The sequence below is a fragment of the Manis javanica genome, chromosome 15 (assembly GCF_040802235.1).
Source record: "Manis javanica isolate MJ-LG chromosome 15, MJ_LKY, whole genome shotgun sequence".
Taxonomy (NCBI): domain Eukaryota; kingdom Metazoa; phylum Chordata; class Mammalia; order Pholidota; family Manidae; genus Manis; species Manis javanica.
This window is the reverse complement of record NC_133170.1, coordinates 74360476-74384560: the sequence shown is the minus strand read 5'-3', so window position 1 is coordinate 74384560 and position 24085 is coordinate 74360476. Positions and strand designations below refer to the sequence as shown.

At 44.8% G+C, this 24085-nt stretch overlaps 1 protein-coding gene across 5 annotated transcripts in view; it reads left to right on the top strand.

The window, feature by feature from the left end:
* Nucleotides 1–24085, top strand: part of VSIG10 (V-set and immunoglobulin domain containing 10) — a 33316-nt gene that overhangs the window by 4700 nt on the left and 4531 nt on the right. The window contains exons 2-7 of one of the 5 annotated variants that reach the window (XM_017668189.3): nt 2728–3009; nt 11097–11399; nt 13051–13311; nt 19433–19726; nt 22999–23109; nt 23387–23399. In XM_017668189.3, the coding sequence (XP_017523678.2) occupies nt 2728–3009; nt 11097–11399; nt 13051–13311; nt 19433–19726; nt 22999–23109; nt 23387–23399 (1264 nt within the window). Of the gene's footprint in view, nt 1–2727; nt 3010–11096; nt 11400–13050; nt 13312–19432; nt 19727–22998; nt 23110–23383; nt 23400–24085 lie in introns of all 5 variants that reach the window. The other 4 variants (XM_017668188.3, XR_012125792.1, XM_036993535.2 and 1 more) reach the window with 4 other exon arrangements.

Here is a 24085-nt window from a genome sequence, read left to right as displayed (position 1 = left end):
ATTCTGGATACAGATCCCTTGTCAGGTATGGGATCTGCAAATATCTTCTTCCAGTCTGTGGGTTGTCTGTTCATTTTTTTTTTTGTATCATTAATCTACAATTACATGAGGAACATTATGTTTACTAGTCTCCCCCGATCACCAAGTCCCCCCCACATACCCCATTACAGTCACTGTCCATCAGTGTCATAAGATGCTATAAAATCACTGCTTGTCTTCTCTGTGTTGAACAGCCCTCCCTGTGCCCCCCTGAAATTATGTCTGCTAGTAGTAATGCCCCTCCTTTTTTTTACCCCCCCTTATCCCTCCCTTCCCACCAATCCTCCCCAGTCCCTTTCCCTTTGGTAACCGTTAGTCCATTCTTGGGTTCTGTGATTCTGCTGCTGTTTTGTTCCTTCAGTTTTTCTTTGTTCTTATACTCCACATATGAGTGAAATCATTTGGTACTTGTCTTTCTCTGCCTGGCTTATTTCACTGAGCATAATACCCTCCAGCTCCATCCATGTTGTTGCAAATGGTAGGATTTGTTTTCTTCTTATGCCTGAATAATATTCCATTGTGTATTTGTACCACATCTTCTTTATCCATTCATCTAATGATGGATACTTAGGTTGCTTCCATTTCTTGGCTATTGTAAATAGTGCTGCGATAAACATTGGGGTGCATATGCCTTTTTCAAACTGAGGTCCTTCATTCTTAGGGTAAATTTCTAGGAGTGGAATTCCTGGGTCAAATGGTATTTCTATTTTTAGTTTTTTGAGGAACCTCCATACTGCTTTCCACAATGGTTGAACTAATTTACATTCCCACCAGCAGTGTAGGAGGTGTCTGTTCATTTTTTGATGGTGTTCTTTGAAGCACAAAAGTTTTAAATTTTGATCAAATCCAATTCATCTATTTTTCCTCTGCTACTTGTGCTTTTGGTGTCATATCTAAGAAACCATTGCTTAGCCCAAAGTCAAAAAGATTTATTCTTTTGTTTTTAGCTAAGCATTTTATAGTTTTACCTTTTCCATTTTGATCTATGGTCCATTTTGAGTTAATTTTTATATATGATGTGAGGAAAGAGGTTCAATTCCTTCTTTTGCATGCACATATCCAATTGTCCCAATATTGTTGAAGGCAGTTTATTTTGTAATGAGCTGTCATCTTTCACAAAACCCCAGCGCATTCACAAACTTTCAAAACTTATGATGTGGTGGAAGAGAGCTGACTGGAGGATAGCAGGAAGTCTGAATTCTAGTTCTGCACTGCTGTCTTCTCTCTGTTGGACTTTGGGCCAGTCTGCTTTCCTTCTTTGCATCATACTTTTCTCCTCTACTGAATGTGACAGCATGAGTTAAAAGACTCCTAACAACTTTTGCCCATTATTCCTGTGCCTGTGACCTCTTTTATATGGGTGTTGATTGTGGAGGGGGCCGGAAAATTGTGGTAACTCAGCAGAATGGGCTGTATTTGCTTCTTGTTACCTGGCAACCGTCTTTGCCAGCTCAGTTGCCCTTAGCACCTGTCAATCTTGAGCATCAGAAGGCTTGTTAAAGCACCTGGAGGGCTTGTTAAAGTGCAGTGCTACCTCCCACTCCCACCCCTAATATTTGATTTAGATGTTCTGCGGTGGGACCTGATAATTTGCATTTCTAACAATGCTGCTGCTCCTGCTGATGTTGACTTTTGATCATTCAGTTCCCACTGCCTGTAAACCCCATCTTCACTTCTACCTGGCTAATTTCTACCTGTCCATCAGATCTCAGTGTGGCTTCCTGGAGGAAGCCTTCCCTGACACTCACCCCAGCTGGACTTAGGAGCCCCTTCTCCGAGGCCCTATCCTGGTATTTATCACACTGCATTGCAATTGCCAGTTTATTGTCTGTTTTGGGGGTCTCTGTTTTGCCAATCATTTTCTCCCCAGTGCTCAGCACAGGGCTTGACCCAAAGTCACCCCTATGAGCGTGTTCTTGCACGGAGCTGCAAGATCGAGCTTTAACTCCAGGACCATTTGGACCTGAGGTAGAGAAAAACAAAGTAGCGGGAAAGCAGGAGCAAAGCCAAACCCTTCTTTCCTTCCACCCCTTCTGGATTTCTAGGCGAATAAAACCACCTGGGTTGTGTATCACTTATTTATTGCCACAATAATGCCGCATAACAATCACAAAATGCCAATAAGTGCTTATTGCTCAAGGGTCTGGGTTAGTCAGCTCTGCTGATCTTGCCTGGGCTCTCTTGTGCCTTCTGGGTGTTGACTGAGTGGCTGAAGGCTGATCCAGAATGGCCCCAGCTGGGACGATTGAAATCTGGGGTCTGCACCATAAAGTTTCACCCTTCCCCGGGGACCTAACCTGGGAATGTCCTTTAAGTGACGGCAGAAGGTGAAAGTGAGCAAGCCCAATTACACAAGTGCTGTTTAAGCCTCTGCTTGCATTGCACTTGGCAACATCCCATTGGCTAAAGCAAGTCACATGGTGGGCCAGTCATAGTGAGCGGGCACTGCAGTGCCGAAGTGAAGGGCACGGATGGTAGGGGGAGGGGCACATTGGGGCTGTTTGCTATTGCCATCTGCCACAAGTTCATTAACATCAATACTGGTCAATATTCAAAACAAGGTGGAGGCTCTGCATCTTAAAAACACACCTGATTTAAAAAAAAAATCTAATGCAGAGAGAGTGTGCAAAAAGGGAGGGTGTTCAGAGATCAAGAAAGGTAGTAATAGCCTGAGGTCTCCTTGTACAGGATTGGAGGCTGTCGTCGTTGGAGAGGTTCACGAGAATGTTACTCTGCGCTGTGGCAACATCTCAGGACCGAGGGGGCTAGTGACCTGGTACCGGAATGACTCGGAGCCTGTCTTCCTCGTGACCTCCAATTCCAGCCTCCCGCCAGCCGAGCCCCGCTTCTCTCTAGTGAATGCCAGCTCCCTGCACATCGGGGCACTGAGCCTGCAGGATGAGGGGAACTACACCTGCCGGGAGGTCCTGAGCAAGACTCGGTGGTTCCCAGTGTGGCTGCAGGTGGCAAGTAAGTGGGGTGGGAGATGACTGGGGTCTGCTGGTCAGGTGCCCGGAGCCTGGGACAAGAGCAGGGCTTTGGAGACAATGGCCTAGGTTTCATCCTGGGCTCTGTCACCTGCAAGCAGAGTGACCTTTTGCACCTGTATTTTCTCATCTGTAAAATGGGGATACAAAGAATTCTTGCCTCATAGAATTGATGGGAAGAATAAATACCAGTTTATTTATATAAAGGTCCGTAAATGGCTCCTGGCTTATTAGTTAGCAATTACTTTTAGCTTGTTGTTAATGTCATTCTGGCTGTTAATATCATTTTATTATGCAACAGTCAGGGTTTAACATAACTGAGTCAGACTGCCTGAGGCTGTGTCATTTTGAGTAAGTAGTTTAATATTTACAAGCTTCAGTTTTCCTTACTTATTAATTGGGAATAATGCATACCTTGTTAGATACAGTGTTCTTGTACCATTGTGCTGAACACGGGGCTTGGTGTGAGCTACTGTTATATACTGCACTTTCCTTTAACAACCCATCTTACCTGTTGATAAACATGCATGAATTTAGACCAGGTGTTGGCAACCTATAGCCTATAGGCCATATCTAGCCTGCTGCCATTTTTGTTTGGCCTGAAAGTACAAATATTTTTCACATTTTTAAGTGGTTGAAAAAAATTCAAAAGAATATTTGTGACATGTGAAAATGACATGAAATTCAAATTTCAGTGACCATAAATAAGGTTTTATCGGGACACAGCCACACTCTTCTATTTACGTGTTATCTCTGACTGTCTTTGGTGCTACAATGGCAAAGGTGAGTGGCTGCAACACTGATCATATGGCCTGCAAAGTGTAAAACATGTACTCTTTAGCCCTTTACAAAGAGAGTTTGACAGACGCTGTTTTAGAGGGACATCTGTGTCCTATATCCAGACTGTGTAGTTTTAGAGAAATACACATGTGATCACTGTTCCCTACTTTGCTCATCCATAAGATAAAGAATTTACCCATTCCTTTATCCATCATATATTTATTGAAAGCCTGATGCCAGGCACTGTTCTAGGCTGTGGACCACAGGCATGAATAGGCAGGTGCCGCTGCTGACATCCTAGTGGGGGAAGGTAGACAGCAAACAAGTAAATAATGCATCAGGCAATGTCAGACTGACAGATGCTGTAGAGAGAATTGAGATGAGGAGATGTGATTCTCCGAAGTGCTTTAAACTGGGGAGTCTGAGAGAACCTTTTGGAGGGAACCTTTTGAGCTGAACCATAGGTAGGAGCCAGTTGTGCAGAGGTGAGAGAGAGCAGTCTGGGCAGAAGCACAGCCAGTGCGAGGTGGGTTGAGCACGGTGCGTGTACAGGTTGGGGGAAGGCGGGTGTTGGGGGAGCCACGTGCGAGGGTGCAGGACGTGTGTGATAGGGCAGGAAGGGCTAGACCCTATGGGGCTGGGTAGGATTGGTGTTCTGGGCTGAATTGTGTCCCCTCAAAAGACAATTTGAAGTCCTAACCCCTGGTATCTGCGAATGCAACCTTACTGAGAACGGGGTCTTTGCAGATGTCACAGCGGTAAGATGAAGACATTAGGGTGGCCCTAATCCAAACTGACTGGTAAGAAGAGGGAAATGCATGCGATTACAGAGACACAGGGAGAACACAGCGTAATGACGGAGGCAGAGATGGGAGGGATTCGCCTGCGAGCTGAGGGACTGTCGCGGACTGATGGCCGGCAGCAGGAGCTGGAGAACAGGCAGGCAAGAACTCTCTCTGAGATCCTTTCAGGGAGCACTACACTCCTGACACTGTGATTCCAGACTTCTGGCCTCTCCAGAGCTCTGAGAGTCAGATTCTATTGTTTAAGCCACCTACTTTGTGACCTTGTTAAGGCAGCCCAAGAAACAGATACACCTGGGAAGGAATTGGGATTTTTATTCTGGGTGCAGGAGAAACTTTGGGAGCTTTAAGCAGAAGCTTTAAGGTGTGTTGGCAATATTGGAATTTTACATGGAGAGTATGTGGTCTCAAGAAGACGATGAAATAAAAATTGGGAAGCCAAATGGAGGTACAGGGTGGCAGCCAGAACCAGGGGGCAGCAGTGGCTTTGGTGAAAATGCAGAGGTTCAGAAAGTGCTCTGGTGGTTGACCAGTAAGACATGCTGGTGGACTGGAAGTAGGGGTTGAAGGAAAAGTAGGCTTCTCAATTTTTGTATGGTCTCTAAGGTTTCCTCCAATTTCAAGTCTTACAGAATCTGAATGCAGGGGTTTTGTGACTGGAGATGCCATAGATGAATTTCTGAGTGGCCAGGAACGAATGTGGGTGTATCAAAAAATGTCACCCAGTTTGGCCCAGCTGTTTGGTCCCCACTGTGAGGGCAAGTGGCAGCATGCCTCCCTCACTCCAGCTGCCAGACAGTAGTTACTAAGTCCCCCGTGTCAGTCTCATCCATAAATAGCTTCTCTGTTGACCTCAGAGGAGTAAGGCAGCATTACAACTTTTTAAAAAATCATTGCTCTCTAGTTTATGGTGACTTTCTATGACACTGGTTTATTAATCGTTGGCTAAGTTTATCGGATAATGGATTAGTTTCGTTATTGCCCTGTAGGGGAGATAAATGCAAGACCTTCTTCCAAAGACTGAACTTACATTTAAAAAAACATCACTAAACTCGATGGTGCCTTAGGTTTCTGTGGTGTGATTTGTATTATGGAAACTTCTTCATTTGGAAACCCTGACTGGTGTAGGGTTTGTTTGTGAAAACAGGGCACAGACTGCCTTTGTTTGGGCTGCTATAACAGAAGTAACATAGGCAGGGTGGCTTAAATGACAAACATTTCTTTCCCCTAGATCTGGAGCCTGGGAAGCCCCAGGTGAAAGTGCTGACCCAGTGTCTGGGGCGCCCACTCCCCAGTTTGCAATGATGTCCTCTCCTTGTGTCCTCACATGGTGGCGAGCAGTGAGAGGAAGCAAGCTGTCTGGGGTCTCTCTGTATAGTGGTTTCTCCTTATAAGGGTACCAACCCCATTCATGAGGGCTCTAATCTCATGACTTAATCACCTCCCAGAGGCCCCACCTCCAATACCATCCTGCTGGGATTAGGTTTCCACATACATATTTTGAGGGATACGAACCTCCAGGCCATGGTACAGATGTCCTTTGGTTTCACATACACCAGAGCTCTCCTGAATCCCGTGCCTTGTTCCCATTCTAGGAGACACCTCGACAAACACCAGACCCCTCCAGGATTCAGGGAGCCCTTTCTGATCCTCAAACAGTGGCTGAAGGGGAGGCCTTGACATCTTGTATTGGAACTTGCCCTCGTTTTTACATCGAAAATCTGAGAATATGGATCAGGCTTGATCCAACTGCTGTTTCTGGGAGGACAGTGTATTGCTGCGTGGCTGAAAGCATACACTCTGAGGTCCAGCTGGCTGGGTTCAAGTCCAAGGTCCTTGTGACCTTGGGGGTCACCTGAACTCCTGCAACCTTAGTTTTATCATCTGTGAAATCGGGGAAATTGTGGGCACTAGGCCCAGGTGCGCTGCATGCATTCGTGAGATAAACATGTGTAGCCCTCAGCACAGAGCTAGGCATGCAGGATGCACTTGGCCACCTTACCTCCATCACTGGGTAAGCAGGTGATGGGATTCCTATGGTAAAAATACATCTCAAGTTCCCAGCAATCCGCTAGCATCTGAGCCTTTTGAACAAGATTTTCTATGGATCAAGGACCCTGCATACCCAGATCTTGTTTTTCCCATTTTTTCACTCATGTGGTTGATAGCAGTCTCTTAAAAAGAAAAGTTTAAAAACACTCTTAACGTGGCCTTGGAAGTCAGGGGAAAAAACTCCAGGAAGGATGTGATAAGTTGTGATGTGTAAGTGAGCTTGAATGTGGGAATGGGCAGAGACGCTGGAAACACAAAGCTGGTTCCGGGAGGGCTGCTGCCTCTCCCACCTTCCCACTTGCTTATTCTAGGGAGTCAGTTTTTCCATAGGCCTGGGATGGTTTAATGTGTCTGGAATGAGCGCTACAACATGATTTTGTTACTCGTCTCAGGAGGACCCTGTCTTCTTACTTGCTGATTAGATGGTGTGGCTGAAGAGTCTTACCCTAGGGGTTGGTTCCGTGGCTCCCGAGAAGACAGAAGTGCCTTAGTCCAGAGCAGTTCAGAGCTGCCACGCTGCTTATTCTGTTAACCATCTTCTCCTGCCTCCAAATTGGAGTTGGCTTGAGGTTAGACCTGCCCTGTGTTTTCCTAAAGAAAGGCTGCAGACTCTAACACATTCCTCTAGACCTTGTGCTTCTTTCAAGAGCCTCTCTTACGCTGTGGGGAGCTGAGTGATCACACTAAAGATTGGCCCACAAAAGACCGCAGATTCAGTGCACACAGTGCCAGACTCCCCCATGTCTGTTTCTCTCGGGCCAGGCAAGTTGAGGGAGCGTTTGAGCTAGTTGGCACATGGACATGAGGAAGCTGGTTTATATCAACCTCCAAGAGTCTCTTTGGACTTAGTTGGGGCTTGGGGGTGGGGGCGTGCTCTGTCTAGCCGGTGATGTGGCCGCCACTACAGACTTCCAGGAAAGGGAGTCTCAGGAAAGTCCCATGTTTCCCGACTAATTGGGCGCATCCGATTTGTTAGTGGTGGTGACTCTGTGCCTTACAACATAGGGTCCCAAGGAAAGGGACTGTTGGGCACACGGAAGAAAGATTGCTGGCTCCCGTCAGAAGATGGGTGATCCTTGCCCAGAGGTTGATTACTTTGGGTCTTGCCAGGCTCGTCTGAAGCAGAGATGGGTGCTTACGAGAGGCCTGAGACCTTTGGGTGCCAGCTTTCTGGACAGGACTGGCAGACTCTAGGGAGACCAGGAGGCCACAGGGTCACCACATTTGCCTCTGTGTTCAGTCCCCAACAGTGATGTCAAAAGAGTAAGTTTTCCCAAAAATCTTATCCTACTGTAGAACTGTAGGTATGTCCACTGACTGGCAGAGACTACCGGGTGTATTCTTAGGTCATTTTCAAATAAAAATGCTCCTTTGAAGAGTAAATGCCTGAAGGTAACTCTTCATACTGGCAAGGAACCCAGGACACTGAGATGGGCACCTCCCATTTTGTGGGTCCCTGCGATATAAATTAACCTTGTGAGACCCCTGACTGGCTAGCCTGTAGTTAGGATGGGGAAGGAAAGAAGTGAGTTCCTATGTCAAGATAACAGCAGCGAAGAGGAAGTCAGCAGCAGGAGTAGATTGTTCTAGAACCAGAGTCAAACTTTTTCTGTAAAGGGCCAGGTGGTAAACATTTTGGACTTTATGGTCCAAAGGGTAAAATCAAGGATATTCTGTAACTATTTATATAACCAGACAGAATACAAATTTCCACATTTTTAACTGGCAAAATTCAACATACAATAATCGTAGAGTACTTTCCCTATAGAACAGTGTAGTGACAAGAATGGAATTCTCTTTTGGAGAGGGGCCAACATTGCACATAATTGGGGTTCAAAGTTAGTGTTATTGATTGTAAATGTTCATTTGTAAAAACCATTCTTAGGTTTTTGTGGGTTGTCAATAGATGTTTGTGGGCTGTAAAACTAGGCCATCGTTAGCCAATGCCTGTTCTTGAATCAATCTGCAAGTATACTACTGATAATAATGCTGGGTAACATTTATAGAGCATTGACCACATGTCGGACACCAGGCTGAGTGTTCTGCTTGTGTTTTCTCATTGGTCTTTCAGTCAGCCAGTGGTAGAAGTTACTGCTATTCTTTTTATTGTAAAGAAAGGACAGGAAAGTGAGGATGAGACAAACGGGCACCTGCCCAGGGTTGTCCATCTACACATGGCTGTAGGACTTACAGCCCAGGTCTGTCTGAATTCAGAGTACACGCTCACAACCACTAGGCCAAGGCATCCATCCAGGAAAGCCAGGAACTGAAACTGGCAGTGACCAAGGGCTTGATATGATCCTGAACCTTTGTAACCACTCTCTTTTTTTTTTTTTTTTACTGTTTGTTTTGCTATTTTTTTTTGTTTCCTCCCTCATCTGTCTTTCTGAGTGATTGCCATTGTCACCCTGCAAGTAAAAAGGGCTGGTGGCTTCTGTTTAGGAATATCAAAGGGGTGGAGAGAAAGGTGGGAGGGAAGGAAATGGGTGCCTCCTTCTTTGTAGGAAGTTAGGCTAGGGGAAGAGCCCCAGGGAATCAAGAAGAGGGTGCCAACTTTAATTAAGAAAGCAGACTTAACCCAAGGGGATTATAGATGAGCTGTAACCTTTGAACATTTAATTCGAGGCCCTTTGGGTTCTCTTATTTGGTTTTGTTTTAACCCTTCTCATCCATTCCCTGTATGCAACCTCACTTCTTGCTGAGATTTGTGCTGGTCTAAAGCCCCTCCAGCCAGTTTCTAGGGTTGCACACTGTCCATTTCAGCCCACTGTGGCCCCCCAGACCACAATTTGGAAGATGCAGGCTGTCTGATCTAAACACTACCTTGGCTGGCTGGGGCGCTGGCCATCAGTACCGCAGAAAAACTCTGTACTTGATTGGGTGCTTGCCAACTGTGGGCACACCCTGTGACCTGCTGGCCTGCATACCTAACAACTAGCCAGCAACAGTGAATGGGACCTCACATACCACACACAGTATAATATTTTCTGCAGATCCTCTACAGGAGGTAACATGAGTCCAGCAGATCATTCAATTATTAGGAGCCTGCCCCAACTTGACAAGTGTATTGTCAAGAATATTGCTCTCAGAAACCCAAAATGTCTGTAGCTATACAATGGCTTCAGACCTAGGTGAAGTCAGTACTGTGCTTTGAGGGGCTCTGGGAAAGCCTTTTCCTCTCCCAGAAAACTTCTGCTCAGAATTCTGTAGTCACAGATTTATTCTTTTTGGTCAAGTGTCCTGGATTCATATAAAAAAGGAGGGCTCTCGGAGGCAACACACTAAATGACTTTAGTATAAATAGGTGTTAGATGTTTGCTTTTCATTCAGGGAGTTGCAGCATCTTGGGTGCACTGGGTTCCAACAATGGGAGGGCATTTCTGGGGATAACAGGAGGTTCAGAAATGGGAGGGGTACCAAGGTAAGACCGAGCGTTCATCAGGTGCTCCCAGCGTGCCAGGTGCTGTTCTGAGAGCTATGCTATACTGATTTCTCACAACCCCCTCCACTTCCCATTTTACAGATGTGGAAATGGAGACTAAGAGAGAATAAGTAATTTGCTTAAAAATGCATAACTAGTAAGTAGAGTCCAGCGTTGGGACAGGAACCAATGTTTTTTGTCTTTCAGTGTGAAGTTGTGCTGGGGGTCTCCAAGACCCACCCCTGGGTTCAGTGATTCTCGAGGAGAATTCAAGGGCTCAGCACATAGTGTGACCTGTTACAGCAAAAGGATCCAAAGCGAAAATGAGCAAAAGGAAAAGGCCTGTGAGGTTGAGGCCAGGGAAAGCCAGGAGCAAGCCTCCAAGAGTCTTCCCCCAGAGGGATGCAATTCCTCCAGCAACGAGCTGTGGCCACACATGTGAGATGTCCTCCACCAGGGACGCTCATTAGAGACTCAGTAAAACCTGGGTTTTTACTGGGAACCTGTCACATGTCCTCTGCCTCACACCTATCAAAACTCCAGACTCTCAGAAGGAAAGCAGGTGTTCGGCATAAACCACACTGTGTGTGCAAACAGTGTAAGCCCAGTGAGCCCCACTCTTATCAGTTCTGGGAATAGTGGGGACCCTCCTGAGATCTGAGTTCTCAGCTGCCAGCTATGGCCAACCTTGAAAGAAGGTTCTGCTAAGGAAAGCAGCCGGAGGCCGGCCATGTTAACTCTTTAACGCATAGATACTCCTCCTACTTGCCAGTGTTTTTGAAAAGGAGTAGTGTGCATTTTTCCTTTTCTGTAAGAATTGATCGCCCGGCTAAATCTCACAGAATCTCTCAGGATTAAATGAGGGAGTGAGTAAGGGCATAGCATTTGTCACATAGTAAATATTCGATAGTTATCATCCTCATTGGCTGCTTCCTGATCACTTATGGGTCTTTAGAGCTGGTAAGAAGCTCAAATGAACTGTTAAGCCTTCCCTATGCCCTATGTCATTCCCAGGTGGCCCGTACCAGGTTGAGGTCCACATCTCCACCTCTGGCCTGCTGCCAAATGGCACCCTGTACGCAGCCAAAGGCTCCGAGGTGGACTTCAACTGTAGTAGCAGCGCTTGGCCTCCACCCGTGGTGGAGTGGTGGTTCCAGGCCCCCGATTCCAGCATCGAGCCCTTTGGAAACAACCTGACAGTCAGCTGCTTCACTCTGCTACTGATGTCACAAAACCTGCAAGGGAACTACACCTGTTTGGCCAAGAACGTGCTCAGCGGGAGACATCGACAGGTGACCACAGAGCTCCTGGTCTACTGTGCGTAAGCAGCACTCCCCTCCCCCACTTCTTGACCCTTCACAGACTGTGTGTGTGTGTTTCTGCCTTTGTCTGTAAAGGCATGCCCACTGCGCAGGTCTTAACATGCCTCTGTGGCTCCCTTACACACACGTACACACCCAAGAGCTGTGTGTCAGAGAGGAAGCCACCTCTCCTAGAAGCTTGTTAAGTAAGGGTGCAGGAGAGTCCCTGTGAGCCACAGAGGGAAATTAGTCATAGCTTAATGCTTTCTTTTTTTTTTTAATTGGGATGAAAGTACATAACATTAACCATTTAAAAATGTGCAACACAATGGCATTTAGTACATTCACATGTTGTGCAACCATCACCTCTATCTAGTTTCAAAAAATTTTCAGCCCCCCAAGTAGAAATCTGTACCCATAAGCAATCACTTCCATACCATCTTCCCCAGCCCCTGGTTTTCAAGGTTCACTCAGGTTGTAGCACATATATCAGTGCTTCATTCCTTTTTATCGCTGAGCAATATCTTGTCATATGGACAGACCACAGTTTGTTTACCCGTCCATCCGTGGATAGTGGATAACAGATAACATCATTCACTCTGACCATGAACATGGGCCTCTAGCACTGCTGAGAACCAGCAGTTCCTGACCCTGTATTTGGGGGTAAGGACACAACCACCACATGTGCGTCCACACGGCTTTCCTGGACAAGGCCCACCGTAGACCTGCAGGGCATACCCTGGTCAGTGCTGATGGAAGGGAGCGTCCCAACAGCAAGTTCATGGGCAGGATGCTGACATGTCACCTCATTCACATGCTGCTCAGAGCCTTCCTAAGTCTGTATTTTCTCTGTCCTAAGTGACATTTATTGTAAATAAAGTCATACATGATTGTTGAAGGAAACAAAATGAGGAAAAGAAGAAAAATTCACCTATATTCTGACCATCATTTTGGCATATTGCCAGTACTTTTCCTATAGTTGCCACATATTTGCTCATCCCGTATGTAAGATCTAAATTTATTTCTATTTATGTGTATTACATAAAATGTTAAAAATTAACACACATTCATAGTATATATAATATACATAGTATACCTATATAGTATGAATTTTTATATTTAGTTTTTATCACATGTATTACACTGAATTTATAGGTTTATAACCTGTTAAAATTTTTATGTGTGTTTTAGTAATATATGTACAGAGTAAGGAGAAAGTATATGCCGGTGTTGGGGATGAATATGTCCCCCTCCTGCCTGTAACTCCTTCTAGGGACAGGCGCTATCCTGGAGAACTTGCTGTGGCGGTGCAAACATTCTGATACAATTGCCGCTTACCTTGTGTGGTTACTGAGCACTTGAAATATGGGTAGTGTGATGGTGGAACTAAATGTGTGATTTAATTTTATTTAATTAACTTAAATTTAAATAATCGCATGTGGCTAGTGAGAAATGCAAAGATGAATGAAGACGCCCATCCTTGGAAATTTAACACCCAGAAGAGGACACCTGACTATTGTCTGGCACTAATTTGTGTGAGGAGCCATTTCAAGGCACACTGCCTGGGGCTGACGGTTCTCTGGTACCCTGGCTCTGTAATGCTTGGAGCTGGTGGATGGCTGATGTTAGAGTCTGGGAGTAAGCCCAGGTCCTCTGGTGTTTTGCAGCTCCCCCTCCATCAGCCCCTCGGTGCTGGGCAGAGATGTCACCAGGACTGCTGATGCTACAGCTCACCTGCCGCTGGGATGGGGGGTACCCAGACCCAGACTTCCTGTGGATGGAAGAGCCAGGAGGTGTGGTCGTGGGGATGTCAAAGCTAGGGGTGGAGATGCTGAACCAGTCCCAGCTGTTGGATGGCAAGAAGTTCAGATGTGTTGGGAGCCACATAGTGGGGCCGGAGTCAGGAGCCAGCTGCGTGGTACAGATCGGTGAGTCTGACTTGCCCTATCCTGGGGTTGGGGTCCACCTACCTTCCTTTCTTTTAGGAGAAACATTTGAAAGAAGGTCTGGGAAAGAAATCCCAGGGTGTCAGAGTGAACTGAATTCCTTCCGTTTCTTCCTCTCTTTTGCTTTATGTTTCCTTCCTTTCAAACTAAAGATACTTAACCAAGCTTCTTGGTCCCAATCTGAGCTGTTTTTCATTTGACAAATACTAATCAAGCACCTGCTGTGTACCAGGCGCAGTTTCTAGGTACTTAAGATGGAGCAGTAAACAAGATGGACAAGGTCCATTTATTAATCTCCTGTCATGTAACAAATTACCCCCAAACGTAATGGCTTAAAACAACAAATCACTTATTATTTCATGATTTCTGTGGGCCAGAAATTCAGACAGTGGGGATGGTGTGCCTCAGCTCACAGTGTCTGGGGTCTCTGCTCCAAGACTTGCTTGGGGAGGCTGAAATCGTCTGAAAACCCGCTTCAGAGGTGCTCACTCACACGCCTGGCCAGCTGCCTCCTCTCCATGCAGGGTCCCCACAGGACTCCCGAGTGTGCTCCCAACGGGGCCCCAGGAGAAGTGATGCAAGAGGCCGTGAGCCAGGCAGATGTGTCCTTTTTATGACCCGAGCTTCAGCAGTCATACCGCATCCCTTATGCCACATTACCTTCATTAGAAGTGAGTCACTCAGTCTGGCCTCACTTTCAGGGGGAGTGGGCAGAATTTGTGTCAGAGAATTTCTGGATGTATTTTTAAAACCACGGCTCTTCCTCTTTCACAGAGCTTAAATTCTTCTGGATGGGAGGGATGAAAGACAAGAAGTCCATAATAAAAGGGGATACTAAAATGGAATTGTGTAAAAGAGAGTCTCTTAGGGGAAGAGGCCACTGTTCCTAGGGTGGCAGGGGGCCTCTTTGTGACAGTAACATTTTGAGCTGAGACCTAAGGAGGAGAAGGAGCTGGCCAGGAGATCTGTGGGCTGAGCATTCATGGCAGAGGGAACAGCAGACGTGAAGGCCCTGAGGTGGAAACCTTTCTGGCATTTGGGATCAAGAGGCAGCCAGGGTAGCCAGAGCATTGTGTGTGAGGTACCCGTGAGGCTAGGCAGGGGTCGTGGGTTGCTTCGTGTACCCCCAGAAAGATATGTTCAAGTTGTACCCCTGGGTACCTCAATGTGACCATATTTGGGATAAGGGTCTTCGCAGATGTGATTAAGATGAGATCATACTGGCTTAGGGTGGGCTCTATTCCAATGACTGGTGTCCTTAAAAGAAGAGGGAAATGTGGACAGAGACACAGGGAGAATGCCATGTGATGACAAAGGTAGAAACTGTAGTGATGCATCTACAAGCCAAGGAATGCCCGTGATTGTTGGCGACCACCAGAAGCCAAGGGAGGCGTGGGATGGCTTCTCTCCGGGAGCCTCCAGAGGTCTCAGGCCAGCTGACACCTTGATTTCCGACTTTTGGCTTTCTGAACTGTGAGTAAGTGTCTGTTGTTTAAAGCCACCCACTTTGTCACCGTTTTTTTTTTGTGTGTGTGTATATTTACAATGTTATACTACCATCACCACCATCTAATTTCAGAGCATTTCCATCAACCTACAAAGAAAGCCTGTATCTACCAGCAGTCACTCCCTTTAGAAACACTGAGAGTACTTATTTCCTAGTATTTTCACTGATACTGTTATCATTAAGTTTTTAGATTTTTCTTATGTGTTCATTAAGATATGGTATAATTGTCATATTTTGGGTTTCTTTGATCCTAGCAGGGTTAATAATTTTCATATGTCTGTTGGCCCTGTGTGTGTCATCTGTGAATTATCTGTTCATATCCTGTCCATTTTTCTATTGAGTTGTTCATCTTACTATTCCAGAAGAGTACTTTGTCAGTTAATTTTAATTGTCAGTTAATTTCATAGAACTGCCAGGCATGTTAGCGATATTTTTCTGGCATATTTTGCTGCAAAGCTACATTTGTGGCATTTCTGCTGGTGATGAACAGTTTCTAATTTTGAAGGGGTCACCTCTGTCACTCTTGTTCTTTTAGGTTTCTTTGCTCAGAAGGTTTTCTCCTGTTGTCTTATTATTAACATGTTACTTGTAATCCTCGTAATAACCTACAAATTAGACAGGAGGATTTGTGAGTTGCAGATGCTGACATTGTGTGAACTCAATTGCCGGGATCACCCAGCTTCTAAGTGACAGAGGCCAGCACTCAGCCCAGGCTGGTCTGGCTCCAGAGGACCCCCTTCCGCACCTAACCCAGCGAGTCTTTTTGTGTAGAAGTTAGGTACTCAGCACGGTGCCAGGTACTGTGGTGGAATAAAGAGTCCTTGTCTATAAAGGACTTGAAGTTTACCTGGAGATGGAAGCCTGCCTGACAAAGGTGAATCAGGGAAACAGCAGTATCACAGTAATAGTGACTTGAACATTTATTGTCAACAGTGCTGTTTTCCATGCAGTATCTTACTTAGTCCTCACAAATCACCCTATGAACTGGGTGCCCATGTTATCCCCATGTGTCCCTGGGGGCTGCTGTAACAAAGGACAAACTTGGTGGCTTAAAACAACAGACATTTGTTCTCACAGTCCTAAAGCCTAGACGTTTGAAATCAAGGTGTGGGCAGGGTCATGCTTGTGTCAAAGGCTCCAGGGAGAACCCTTGCTCGCCTCTCCAGCTTCTGCTGGTGCCAAGTGTCCCTTGGCTCGTGGCTGCACCCAATTCCAATCTCTGCCTCTGCCTTCTTGGGGCCTTCTTCTCAGTGTGTGTCTCTATGTGTCCCCTTCTCTCCTTCTAAGACACCAGTCATTGGATTTAGGGCCCACCCTAAGCCCAGGATGATGTCATCTTGGGATCTTTACTGATTACATCTGCACAGACCACATTTCCCAATAAGTCCACCTGGGGCTCCAGGTGGACCTGAATTCTGGGAAGGCGCTGGTCCACCCACTGCAATCCATTCTATGGATGATGAAACACGGACTCATGCAGGAAAGCAGGGCACACATCCAGAGTGGTGTGTAATGAAGACTCCCAAAGTGTGTTTTGGACAGTAAGTCCCAAGAAGTGGTAAACAGTCACTGAGAGGGGGAAAATGGAGAGGTAGCTGACAAGTTTTGTGTTATTTTTCTCCCAATGTTTTGTTTGTTTTTCAGATCTTGCCTAAGTTATCATTCCTGTGGCCCCTGAGACGTGGCCAATCATTTGAATATAAATATGTACTTAGGATTAAGAAATGTGTCTGGAGAAGGGAGCTGACCCGAAGTTTTTCCAATCCCAGGCATATGAGAAGCAGGCACAGGAGCTGTAACCTTCCTGACTCTGACATTGTCCATTTCTCCTTTATCCCATGGGAAGAGCCCAGCACTTCTCAATGTACATGCAAGGCACCTGGGGTCTGGTTAAAGGCAGGGTTTGACTCTTACGATTGGGGTGGGCTTGAGACTGCATTTCTAACCTGCTTCTAGGAAGTGCTGATGTTGCTGGTCCAAGGACCACACTGTGAGTAGCAATGCCCTTGGGAGGGAGTGGGGCACCTCTGCATCATCTCATTTGGGAGGACTGGTAAGTCTTGGAAGGTAGTGTGAATATCCACCTTAGGAATGGAAAAGAGCAAAATGATGAGAAGTGATATTTTTTGGGATTCCTGCTGCCCAGATCTCTATTTCTCTCTCTCTTTTTTATTAAGGTATCATTGATACACAGTCTTATGAAGGTTTCACATGAGCAACACTGTGGTTATTACATTCACCCATATTATCAAGTACCCCCCCGCACCCCATTGCAGTCACTATCAGTGTAGTAAGATGCTGCAGAATCACTACCTGTCTTCTCTGTGCTACACTGCCTTTCCTGTGACCCCCTATATTATGTGTGCCAATCATAATGCTCCTTAATCCCCTCCTCCCTCCCTCCCCACCCACCCTCCCCATCAGTTGATTCCATCAGTTTAGGGACTTACTAGCCATTTAAAGAGAGATCTGGGGATATGGAATACTATTCAGCCATAAGAAGAAAATAAATCCTACCATTTGCAACAGCATGGATGGAGCTAGAAAGTATTATGCTCAGTGAAATAAGCCAGGTGGAGAAAGACAAGTATCAAATGATTTCACTCATTTATGGAGTATAACAATGAAGCAAAACTGAAGAAACAAAACAACAGCAGACTCCCAGAAGGGACTAGTGGTTACCAAAGTGAGGGGGATGGGGAGGGTAGGTGGGGAGGGAGGGAGGAGGGGATTAAGGAGCATTATGATTGGCACACATAATATAGGGGGTAAGCTGCACATTAGCCAGCCCCTTATGTGAAGGCCCTGGTGTTGTCCGCCTCTTGCAGATTTCTGAGGGCCCTGCATCACCCCTCCCAACCCTAACCCAAGTCCACCCCTGCACACAGCATCCTCTTAACTGAAACTCTGAATGTATAGGTACCACACTAGGTAGATGGGTGACTCAGCTTTTTGAGGGTGAATGCTGTGTTTGATGAAAGTGTATTTATATACATGATCTTCATTGGGTAAGTGGGTGCACCAGGGGGACTGATTGCTTTGCTTTTAATAAAGGATGGGGCCATTTCTCAGGCATTGGTTTGGGGGCCCTAAAATACAAAAATACTGATGAGGTTTGTCATAGCTGCTGGCTTTGTGACCCCAAAGGAAATTCAGGTTAACCACAGAAAGAGGAAGGTACAATTTAGCAACACAGGGGAGCCTGATAGTTAATCCAAGAAGGGGTACAACGTGTTTCCTAAGCAAAAAGAGGTTTGGGGATTCTCTTTTGTTGACCTGATTTCAAGAGAGAGGCTTTGGGGCTGTTATACCCACCCTCCTCCCCGACTTCCCTTCCCCAAGGCGCCAGCAGTGAAACCCTAGATTCTCTCTTGGAACAACTGCCAAGGGAAGGTGTGTAGTTTCACTCTCCCCGAGAGGAACCCAACATGCCAATCTGTCTTTCAGCTGCTGAAAGTATGGATTTAATAAACCCCCCCAAGAGGAATTCTCCCACAAGGGTGCACATTTTGGGAAAAGACTTCTTGTCTAAAGAAAACAAATGGATTGCCATGGTAGATGTTACAGCTCCCCGTGTTTGCTCAAATCAGACACCAAGGCTACAGGGATGCCACGTTCTGAGTTTTCTAGGGTAGATCTGTGGTAGATGCAAAGATTCCCACATCTAAATCCCCAGAACCCTGCAAATATATTACAAAAGGCACTTTTATGTCAAAAGGCACTTTGCAGATGTAATTAAGGACTTTGAGATGGGGAGGTTATTCTGGATTGCCTGGATGGGCCCAGTGTCGTCACAAGGTCCTTATAAAAGGGAGGCAGGAGGGTCAGAGCCAGTAGCAGGAGATGTGATGACAGATGCAAGAGGTTTGAGGGATGCAAGGAAGGGACCATGAGCCAAACAATGCAGAGGGCTTTGGGAAGCTGCCAAAGGAAATGGATTCTGCTCCAGAGCCTCTGTAGGGAACTAGCTCTGCCAACACCTTGATTTTAGCCCTGTAGGGTCATCTTAGGCTTCTGGTCTCCAGATCTATAAAAGGATAAATTCATGTTGTTTTAAGCCACTAAGTGTGTAACATATTGCTATGGCAGCAAACAGAAACCAATACAGCTGCTTTATTATCCCCTTGAACACCCTATGTGTCCATTTTCATATGAGCAATATAATTATACACAGAAGTAAGGAATGTGGACTACAAGCCCAATTACCTGGATTCCAATCTTACAGGATGAGTTAGCAACTCACCCTGGTTTGCCCAAGACTTTCCCAATTTTAGCACTAAAAGCCCCAAGTCCTGAGAAACCCTTATTTAGTGTGTGACGTTGAGCAAATTACCTGATTTTCTCTAGGCTTCAGCTTCTTCTGCAAAATGGGGATACTGACAGGGTTGTTGCGAGAGCTAATTGGGTTAACAGTGTAACTGCCTAGCCCATAGTATATGCTGAATAAATGTTAGCTTCTCTTATTATATGAGACCAAGTATGATTTGGAAATCGCTGGGGTTGCTTTGTTAGGAAAGAAATAATCTTGAAACTTTTAGGCCATATCTTGAATCTCCATAAATATTTGTCTTTTCTTTACCTTCTTCCTATTATCAGGGAGCCCCTCCCTTCTCTCTGAGCCCATGAAGACTTGCTTTGTTGGGGGCAATGTGACACTCACCTGTCAAGTGTCTGGGGCATACCCCCCTGCCAAGGTCCTGTGGCTGAGGAACCTCACCCAGCCGGAGTTGGTCATCCAGCCCAGTGGCCACTATCTCATCACCCAGAATAGCCAGAGCTCCACCCTTACCATCCGCAACTGTTCCCAGGACCTGGATAAGGGCTACTACGTCTGCCGGGCTGAGAACCCCCTGGGGGTGAGGGAAGTGGATATCTGGCTGAGTGTGGAAGGTGAGTGGTGGAAGTGGCCCCAGAGAAGGAAGGCTGAGAGCTTCAGAAAACCTGGCACAGCATGGGGACAGCTTGGTGCTTCCCTACATGTAGGTTGCTGCCATCTGAGAGGAGGCCTGTCTGCTTGCCTATGACTTAAGGTAGATGCAAAAATTATTGTTCAGTCCTAAATCTCTAACATATGCATAGGGATTAAAAAAAATGTTATGTCCCAGAGACTATGAGAAACATATGTAAATATAAAATATAGTTGAAATAAAAATATATATTTGTAAATAATAGCAAAATGAACACCTAGGAAACTACCATCCCACTTAAAATAATAGACCAGTGCCAACATGGCTGAAGTTACTATAGGTAGTGTGGCCAGATTTAGGAAACAACAAACTACCAAAACAAAACATAAACTAACCAGGATACCCACTTATATTTGTATTTCAGAAAAACAAAGGATGTTTTTAGTGTGTGTCCCAAATATTTCATGGAACATACTTATTCTAAATTTGTTACTTATCTGAAATCCCAAATTTAAGTGGGTGGAATGTATTTTATTGGCAACCCTACCTGTGGGCCCCCCTCCAGTCTCATCCTGGGCCTCCTGAAAAAGGTAACCACTGTCTTGAATATCATGTTTTATTTGAGAAAAAATTCACTTCATATGTACACGTTTCTAAATAAGACATTGCTTATTTTTATTTGCTTTTGAGCTTCAAAAAACGATCACCACCATATAAATGTAGACCCACTTTTGGGATTCGCTCTTTTCACCCCACATTTTGTTTCTAGGGTTTATTCATGCCAATGCATCTAATTATACTTCACACCTCTTTACTGCTGTGTAATTTTCCATTGTGTTACTGTTCCACCACTAAGATATTTACTTTCTTGCTGATGAGCCTTTGTTTCTGATTTTTTGTTGTGACAAAACAGTGCTATGAAATTCTTTACCCAGCTCCTGGTGTACAGATACGATGGGTCCCTAGGCAAATATTTCTCTATGATACATACAAGGAATAAAAATGGTTTATAGGGCATGCACGTTTTTAGCTTTCTGGGGTAACACCAAATTATCAGAGTGGTTTTACCAGTTTCCATTCTCAGGAGCAGTGTATGAGTGTCAAGTAGTTCAGATTTTTCTTGTAGGCTTTGTGATTTTTGCCCATCCAGGGTGTAAAATGGAATCTTACTATGGTTCTAATTTGACTTCTTCTGGTTACTAAAAGATTGAGCATTATTTCAAATGTTTGCTATTTGTGTTTCTTCTTAGAAATACATATCTGTGTCTTTTGACAGTTCCCCTTTTCTTATAGATATGTAGAATTTTTTAGAAATTCTGCATATTAATTCCTTGTGAGTTTTATGTGTTACAAGTATGTCACTTCAGTTTGCCTTTTGTCTTTTTTTGCTTTCTTTATGGTATCCTTTGATTAGCATTCTTATGTTAAGGTAGTTGATTTTATGAATCTTTTATCATTAGTAGTTTTTATGTTGTAAGAAATCCTTATCTATTACATGGTCACAAAGATATTATCCTATATTCTAAAAATTTTAACGTTTTTTGCTTCACAGTTAAATCTTTAATCCATTTTTGTGAATGGCATGAGGTAGGGATCAGGTTCCCTCCACACCCTCCCCCCCCACAAATTTGTATAACCATTTGTTCCAGCACAATTTCTAAAACAGTTCCTCTTTACCCACTCATCTGTCAATTATCAAGTTTCCTAAAGTGTGGGGGCCTGGTTCTTGGAGTCTCTGCTTTGTTCTATTGATCACTGTTTATTGCAACACCAATAATTCACACTCTTAATTACTGAGGCCTTATAAACAGAGTCTTTTTTTTTTTTTTTTTGGTTGAGATTTTGTGCCTCTTTATCCCCTTTACCTGTTTCATCCACCCACCCCTGTTTTACTTGTTTCAACCCACTGCCCCCTGGCAACCACTATTCCCTTCTTAGTCTCCATGAGTCTATTGCCATTTTGTTAGTTAATTTTGTTTTTGTTTTCAGATTCCACATAAAAGTGAAATCATATGATATTTGTCTTTCTCTGCCTGGTTTATTTCACTTAGCATAGCATAAAACCATCCAGGTCCATCTATGGAGTGGCAAATGGCAAAGTTTCTTTTTTATGGCTGAATAATATTCCAGTGTGTATATGTACCACATCTTCTTTATCCACTCACCTACTGGTGGACACTTTGGTTGCTTCCGTATCTTGGCTACAGTGAATAATGTGGCAGTAAACATAGGGGTGCCCGTATCTTTTCAAATCAGATTTTGTTTTCTTTGGGTAAATTCCTAGAAGTACAATTACTGGGTCATACAGTATTTCTCTTTTTAGTTTTTTGAGGACCCTCCACGCTGTTTTCCATAGTGGCTGCACCAATTTATATTCCCACCAACAGTGCAGGAGGGTTCCCCTTTCTCCACATTCTTGCAAGCACTTGTTATTTCTTGTCTTTTGGATAGTGGCCATTCTGACTGGTGTGAGGTGATATCTCATTAGTTTTGACTTGCATTTCCTTGATGATTAGTGATGTGGAGCATCTTTTCATGTGTCTGTTGTCCACCTGTATTTCTTCTTTGGAAAAATGTCCACTCAGGTCGTCTTCCCACTTTTTAATTGGGTTATTTGTTTTTTTGGTGTTGAGGTGTGTGTTCTTCATATATTTCGGATGTTAGTCCCTTATCAGATCATATCATTTGCATATATGTTCTCTCATACCGTGTTACCTTTTTGTTTTGTTGATGGCTTCTATTGCTATACAGAAGCTTTTATTTTTAGTTTCATGTAGTCCCACTTTTTAGTTTTGCTTTAGTTTCCCTTGCCCAGGGAGATGTATCCAGAAAAAAATACACATGATTATGCTCAAGAGGTTTCTACTTATGTTTTCTTAGGAGAGTTTTATGTTTTCATGTCTTATATTTAGGTATTTAATCCATTTAGAGTTTACTTTTGTGTATAGTATTCATTCTCTTGCATGTAGCTGTGCAGTTTTCCCAATACCACTTATTGAAGACACTGTCTTTTCTGATAAACAGTCCTGATGTCTGATAGACATGTAGATTTTAACTTTCCAGTGTTCTTTTACATCACATTCCTTCACAAACTGTCTGAGGTAGGAAGATGAGGTATTTATCTTGCTTTACAGAGAGGTCTTGCCTAAGGTCCTGAAACCAAGATAAGACTAGAACCCAGGCAGAGGCAGGTTCACTCTCCTGAGCTGCATGTGTGTCAGGTGGAAGACTCAACAACATAGTTTATCTTTGCAGAACCTTTAAATATCGGGGGAATTGTGGGAACCATTGTGAGCCTCCTCCTGCTGGGACTGGCCATTATCTCGGGGCTTATGTTTTATTACAGCCCTGTGTTCTGCTGGAAAGGTAAGGACTTCTTGGGTCTCTCTATCTTTCAGGCTTCTTGAAAGGGTGTGGGTGGGGGAAGGAGGCCCCTGTTAATGCTCCCACCTGAAGTCCCACCCTGTGGGCTTCATTTGATCCCCATGTGCAATAATGAAGCACCCAAGTGCCACTCCTGGACACCCTGCCACTTCTCATGTTGGGTCAGCTTTCTCATTTGTCCCTTCTTTTGTGTAAGTTAGATTAAAAACAAAGTGGATGATACTGGATATTAACTTTTTTTCCTTTTTCCCTTCAGTAGGAAACACTTTCAGGTGAGTGTTCCCTAGAGTCAAGTCAGAAACCCATTTCCATGGTCTATCTTCATTGCCATTCTGCTGCCTTTCCCAAGCACAGTAATAGCAGCCTCCACTGAGGACCCACCATATGCCAGACCCTGGGCCTGGGGCTTCATTAGGCAGAATTATAAACCCTTTCATGACGTCTTCAGGGGGACGGGTGCATCTCCATTTTCCAGATCGGGAGACAGAGACTCAGTGAAGTAATCTGTGCAAGCTCACCCAGAAAGTAAACAGCAGTGCCTGCATTCAGACCCAGGTCTGACTGATTTCCAAGTCTGTGCCTTTTTTTCAATGCCAGACCTCAGGGCAGGGCACATTGCTGGGCTGTCACTGAAGCATAAAGACAGTATGTATGTATTGACCCCAGTCATCTGTGCATTTAATTTTCTAAGAAGAGTGAAAAAGGAAGAAAAAGTCATAGTCCTACAGCATGCTTTGCAAGACTAGTCTGAGCATGCCCAGAAGCCCCTCCCAAAAGGAAACCTCAGCTGGGGCAAAGTAGCTAAATAAAACTTGTGTAATTTCATTTCCTTAGGAAATTCTGGGCGGGAGCAAAGAACTCTTTACTTTTTACTTGTTCATAATGAGAGGATATTATTGTTCTGGGACCATCACTCATAATGAGGAGATTTTATTGTTCTGGGACCATGTTTTGTGGG